Source organism: Lathamus discolor, chromosome 10 (genome assembly GCF_037157495.1).
Source record: "Lathamus discolor isolate bLatDis1 chromosome 10, bLatDis1.hap1, whole genome shotgun sequence".
NCBI lineage: Eukaryota > Metazoa > Chordata > Aves > Psittaciformes > Psittacidae > Lathamus > Lathamus discolor.
In genome coordinates this window covers 20,905,467-20,912,007 of record NC_088893.1, presented here as the reverse complement: position 1 = coordinate 20,912,007, position 6,541 = coordinate 20,905,467, and the positions used below count along the sequence as shown (strand labels likewise).

General features: G+C 54.9%; 1 protein-coding gene across 1 annotated transcript in view; it reads left to right on the top strand.

The window, feature by feature from the left end:
* Nucleotides 1-251: 251 nt before the first annotated feature.
* The window catches only part of PPP2R2B (protein phosphatase 2 regulatory subunit Bbeta), a 57,206-nt gene continuing 50,916 nt past the window's right edge, over nt 252-6,541 (top strand). Inside the window, exon 1 of the mRNA XM_065690877.1 lies at nt 252-606. Coding sequence (XP_065546949.1) covers nt 489-606 — 118 coding nt within the window. The 5' untranslated portion in view covers nt 252-488. The remainder of the gene's footprint in view (nt 607-6,541) is intronic.

Sequence of the window (6,541 nt, the reverse complement as noted above, 5' to 3'; positions counted from 1 at the left end):
TGTCGTGGCGCAGGCGTCCCCCTCCCCATGGTTTACTCTGTTCTCTGCCGGGACCTTGGATCCAGCGGCCCCAGTGGGTCTCGCGGTGCCGGAGCCGTGGGGCGCGCTCGGGGAGGAAAAGGGCTTTACCGCAGGCCCGGCTCTCCTGTCCCGGGGCACCTCCCTCCCGCTGCCGCGACGCCGCGGCGGAGCCCCCGGCCCTGCCCGGCGCTGGGGTGCGCGGCCGGGCGCGGTGCGGGGTGGGTGCGAGCAGGACGGGCTGAGTCAGCGCTACCGGCCGCACCTCTGCCGATGCGGCGGGGCCGGCCGGGCCGGAGCGCTCGGCTCAGCCGCGGGGCCGGGTTCGTGGGGTCCGCCCGGGCGGCTCTCCGCAGCGAGCCCCCGCCGTGTAGGCTGCCCGGGCCTCGGGGGTCCTCATGGCCTGAGCAGCGGCTGCGTGCCTCCCCTGCAGGGTGCTTTTGGTGGTTCGCGTGTTTCTCGGTCTCTGTATGGGTTTGTTTCCTCTTTCCCCACTCGCGGTTCGGAAGATGAAATGCTTCTCCCGGTACCTGCCGTACCTCTTCCGGCCGCCCGGCGCCGTCCTCTCCTCCAGCTGCCACGCGGAAGGTACGGGCAGCGCGCTGCGGGACCGGCGGTAACGGGCCGCTCGTCGGGGCGGGGGGCGAGGGGGCTGCGCGGCGGGGAGCGGCCCCGTTTGTCCTGATAGCGCCCCACGGGTCGCCGCTGGCCCTGCGCAAGGGGGGAGCAAGAGGAAGGGGCCGGGGGAGACGTTCCGGTTGTGGTGCTGCGCGTTTGTCGGGTTTGTGAATGTGGCCTTTGGTTCATCTGCCGGTTCCCGATAAAATGAAACCGTCGTGTGCAGCGCTGCCTGCTTTTGGTTCCTGGCGCCCTTTCCCTCCCTCCGTCGAGCCTTTTCCCAGGTCTTGGCAAAAAGAGCTCTGCGGTATTTGGGAAAACCCAAGTCCTCTGTGTAGGGATGCAGAGAACCGGATCTGTGTTGGCTGAGGTTCCCTTCAGGGCACTTCTCTAGCAGGAAGGGCTCCGTGACGGTGCACAGCCCCCTGCGGTGCCTGTGTGTTTGCTGTCAGTCAGCTTTGTGAATCCTCTGCAGCCGTGCAAACAGCTCCTTGAGGTCAAAATTTCATATTGCTGCTCCTCCCCTACATGGAACCACAGCAGCATTCCTTGTGTGCCTTACCCAGAGCTAGCTAATGAAGGAAACCCTTTCCTAACACACAACTTTCTAGAGACATCTTCATCTGGTCTGTGTCTGTGCGTGGATGGATCTGCCAGCCGCACCCATAAACCACGGGAAGATCCAGCTGAATGCAGCAGGGATGTGTGCTATGGCTGATTTGGAGAGGACTGGCTCTAGTCTCTGCTCACAGTGTGTCTCTAGTGAAAGAGAAACTCCATGGGGAGCACCTACCATGACTCCTGATGCTGTGACCTGCAATGTCCTAAGGCTGAAGATGTGGAGTGGGAGAGTCAGGCCGGAGGGACTGGGCAGAGGGTGATGCTTGAGGCTAAGTTATTACATCTCCTGTGGCTGCTGTTCCAGTCCAAGCAGACAGCATAGAGGTTTTGGTTTAATTTTATTTTCTACGAAGTTCTAAGTAGATAAAATTAACCCGGTCAATAACTTGTCCTAACTCTGGAATTCTTCCTTTGAAAATTTCTCTTAGAGGATGTTCAGCTAGGTAACCTCCAGGGGAAAAAGCCTTTGAATTAAGAAAAGAATTCTCTTTCCTGCAGATGAGGAAGCAAGCACAAAGATGGGAAGTGAGTTCTCTGAGGTCATACGATTGCCAGACTGAGTCATGCATTCATTTTTCATCCAGAATTCGATCAGAAATGTGTTTTTGTGGCATTTTCTGGGCGGGGTTTGAAACATCACCTGTTCTGCAGATTTCATGGATGATTCGATGAGTGATCATTATATCCTCCCCTTAAAACCTGCTGTTGTTCTTAGGAGATCTCTAACTGCGTTGTTAATGTCATAGGACAACAACTTGAAATCATTTTGGTAACTTCCAGATTTTTCTGGCTGTTTGAGCAGCCGCCCTGGGAGCTGCATGAGCGCAGAGCAGCTGCAGTGCTGGGCAGAGGACACAGGATGGAAGGCAGTTTAATAAATAGATCTTAAATAATCGTGGGTGTAAATGTTATGCATTTGAAAATGAATGTGTCTTTCAAGGCCTGTGAAGAACGGCCGGCACCCACCCCCGGGGGCTCTGCCCGAGCTGCAGCTGCAGCAAAGGCACAGGGCAGTGACTGTTGGTGAAGATGGGCACCAGCCCGTAGTGCAGCTCTACTTTGCCCTGGTACAGAAAGCCTTTGTCCCCATCATCCGAGAGAGAGGGCAGAGCCTGCTGGAGTTGTCCTGAGGGCATGCCAGGGTGACTTGTGGCTGTCAGACCCGTCCCAGTGTGGTGCCCATGGCTGTGGCTGTGCCAGACACGAGTCTGCAGGGAGCTGGGTGAGCAGCAGTGAGCTCTGCTCTGCTCTACTTCCAGCAGCTGGGAGCTTCACTGAGGTCCTGAATTACCCTGGAGTAAACCCACATAAATTAAATTTGAAGCAGCATTAATACTACAGAATGGTATGTGCATTAGAGGTACAGCAAGATTGTGTAAGTATGCAAATATGACTTGGTGTAACTAATAGTCTATAATTATGTGAAGAGAGGCCATAAGTTTAGGGCTGATGGAGGAGAACACTGAGTTAAGATCGAGCTTTCTGCAATAATTGCATTTCCTGATTTAGCTGTTCTGTAATTTCTCTGAATGCCACACCAGCCCTTGCCTTTTAGAGAACATCAGTCTTGCTCTCATCTCAGTTCTTAATCAGGACTTGCATCTCATGCAGGAATCCAACTGCCTGCTCTGTCCTTTCCATGACAGTAAATGAGAGTAACATTGTGTGGCCATGGAGAAACGGGCTGTTGCTCAGGGGGGAAAAGAGGTGAATTCCCTATCCAAAATGTTAGGCATGATGGAGCATGGTATGTGAAACTATTTCTCCTCCCAGCGAGCTTATGGCTTTGTTTCTGTTACCTCCATTTCCCTTCATTTGTGGGGAGGCATATTGCTGAGCCCTGCCCAGCTGTTCCAGCAGTTGTATACAGAGCTCTCTTCTTCCAGTTACACTCTTCCAGTGTATTTCTTTGGCCACAGAACACAGTAAGATCCTCGGTTTCTGTCTGGACGGTGATGCTCTGGGAGCGCTCTCACTGCGGAAGAAGCGAACGAGCCCCGATGACAGATGTGACTTTTCTGTTCGGAGCTCAGCTTGAAGTCTCCCGGCCCCGGGAGGGGTCACGCTGCGACCTTTGCTCCGCTCGTAGCGCAGGCACTTGGGACACCAGCGGCCTCGCTCCTCGGCTTCTCCCTGCGCTCAGGATGCCGGCGGCAGCGCACCGGCGCCGGGAGCGCGGCGGAGCGGGGCGCTCGCGGCTCGTCGGGGCTCATCTCCAGCCGTTTCTGAGTCGGAGAACGGGAAACGGGCCCACGCCTCCTCCGGCCGCGCCGGTGCCGGTGCCGGTCCCGGCAGAGCCCCTCGGGCCAGGCTGGAGTCGCGCCTGCCCCGCTCGGTGCCGGTGTGAGGGTCCGGCGGCGGCCTCACCGGGTGCAGGGATCCCCCCGTCGCCCTCCGAGCCCCGCGGGAGGCAGCACCGGCAGCTCCGGCTCCTCCTTTCGCCGCTCCCTCGCGGGACACCGACACCGTCACCACCCGGCCCCGGGGTGAACGGGGCTGGGGAACGGCCATGGCAGCTGGAGCGGCTTCCTTCTAGTGACAGGCCAAGGGGAACGGCTTGAACCTGCCCGAGGGGAGACTGAGCTGAGCTCTTAGGCAGAAGCTCTTCCCTGTGAGGGTGCTGAGGCGCTGGCACAGGGTGCCCAGAGAAGCTGTGTCTGCCCCATCCCTGGCAGTGCTCAAGGCCAGGTTGGACGCAGGGGCTTGGAGCAAGCTGCTCCAGTGGAAGGGGTCCCTGCCCGTGGCAGGGGTTGGAGCTGGAGGAGCTTTAAGGTCCCTTCAACCCAAACCAGTCTGGGATTTTAATTCTCCACTAACAAACTGATGAGGGGTTTTATCAAAAATACTTTCAAGCACGGCAGTTTCATCCTGTCAGTGGAGCAGTTCGACCAGGGTTTCTGTGCAGGGCTGTTGCTCCTGGTCCCACTGACCAGCCACCTCCAATCTAGTTCCTGGGCTGCCTGATGCCAGGGCTTCCCACTGTTCTGCACATCAAACCACCCCAGCAATAGAAGGAGCAGAGTTAAGCTCGCACATCTAAGGCTCTAGAGATATTTCCGTTATGTGACTCTATTTCATTCACTGCAGATGGGTTCAGCTGTAGCCTCACAGTGTTCCCGTGTCATCTATATTTAGTTAGTGCTTAAATCAGCACAAAGGTACCTTCTGTCATCCCTCCCGCTCTGAAGAGACCTGATTGCAGTTTGGGGTTGTGCAGCTAGAAACGCTTTGGAGCAGGGGGGTGGGATGCAGCTGCTGGGCTGAGCTTCTGCGCAGGGTGCCTGCAGTGGGCTTGGGGTCAGGTTAGTTCAGGCACTGTGGGGAAAGCAGGTGGTGAGTGGTGAGCACGGCCAGGGTGACCTCCCTGTGGGAAAAATCAGGGAAATTGTCTCTGCCACACACAGCTCTGCCCGTGTGCCGGTGGGATTGCCGGATCCGCTTTCCCAGCACCATGGGCTGTGTCTGGCACAGACCACAGGCACAGCTTGGGGACTATGACCAGGCCTAGAGGTGGTTCAGCTGCTGTCCTGGGCTGGCACACCCGATGGTGAATGCCCAGTGACCACCTCTCAGTTCTCGTGTGCTCTCTGCACTGAGCCCACACTGGGATGTTGCAGGTGGGCAGGGGGCACAAAGGGTCGCCAGTCCACGTGTAGAGACAGGGAAAGCATTCCCAAAAGCAACAGTCTGAGGATTAGCCTTTCTCTCCTCTCCTCTCCAGGCAGCTTTGCTAAAGCAAGGTCACCAAAAGCATCTCAGAAATCCCTTCAATGTCCTGATACCATGGTGAAGCTGTGCAGGTGTAGCTGCTGTGCAGGCAGCCCCATTCTTGCCAGGAAAGCCTTGGATGCACCAGTGACTGTGTGACAGCAACTTAACCAGCCATGTATGATACTGTACTCTGAATAATTTTCTAATGTGGATTATAAAAGAAAGACAGGCTGTCGTAGGCTGATTTTGCTATATTTGGGAAATAAATGCACTATCAGCTTTGTAAAGCCATATGGTGGATTTATTCACAATCAGCAGTTCCTTTCAAATGCAAGTTCATGGCAGTCAGTAATACATTTTCCAGCATACAGCTCAGCACTCTTTTTTCCTTTTTCCTTTTCTAGCATGCGATCAGAGGACCAGGGCTGGAGCTCTGGGCAGCACATCTTCAGCAGCAGAATTAATCACACACATTAGTGAGTTCTTACAAACCCCTGTGGACTTCATCACCAGTTTTCATCCCTGTACGTTTCCAGTGCTGCTTTTTCCCCTTTCTGTGCAGTGTTGCGTGACAGTGTTACTTTCCTCTGGAAATGGGGCTTGTGAGACCACTGTGGCCGTTGGACCCCCTCATCTAACACTCAGCTCATGACACACTTAGAGCTAAATAGTTTCAAAAAGCCCTTTTAAACAGTAAGTAACAAATCTGTGCGGCATCTTTATAAAGGACACGAGCAGCAGGTTGGCCTGCTGTCCAGTGCAGATACCACAGCAAATGTTTGCTGCAGCTCAAACAGGAGAGGGGTCAAGAGTTGCCAAGAGATGCTTGTTTTCAGGAGAGATGCAGGACCACAGTGATAAGTCCTGTGAGCAAGTGGGTCCAGACCTGAGGACACCTGGTGCAGAGCAAAGAGCGAGGCTTCATCCTGCATGGGGTAAGCGGGGCCTGCCTGCACCCACAGCATGTCCCCAGGGGTTTCCTGTTCCTTCCCCTTTCTCCTCTCACCACGGAGATGAACAGCCCTCTGTCTTCTGGGGTGCTGTGCCCTCAGCGTGAATGCACACGACTGCATGGCAAACACGCTGCCTGCAGACGAGTCCGTTTGCAGTCCTGCTCGAGCTGCCCTCAAATCTTTGTCTTCTCCTTTTTGTGCTGGCTTTGTGATTTTTGAAGGGGGAGCTGTCCTTGAGAGGAAAGGCATTGCAGGTTTGCTGTGGTTGGCATCACTCTCTGTGTTGTCTAAACTTAAAAGCCATAAAAGTCACACTGATGAAATTTCTTGTGTGTATGACCAGGAAGGCCATGGGAAAGCTTCTGATAGAATGTCCTGGCCGTATTTTTCTGACACAGAGTATGTAAGGGCAGGAGTGAGGGGAACTTTGCTGTTACACCCTTGATATTTTGTTCCCATAAATTTGGGTGTCAGGAAAGCGGAGCACTGGAATGTTTTTGCCATAGTTTGTTGGCAAAAATTACATATGACGGTGCATGGATGGATCTAAAATAGGCTCTGCAGTCAGCAGGATTGTACCTGACTGTGGTCAGTTGTGACAAGGTGGAGTGGAAGGGCTG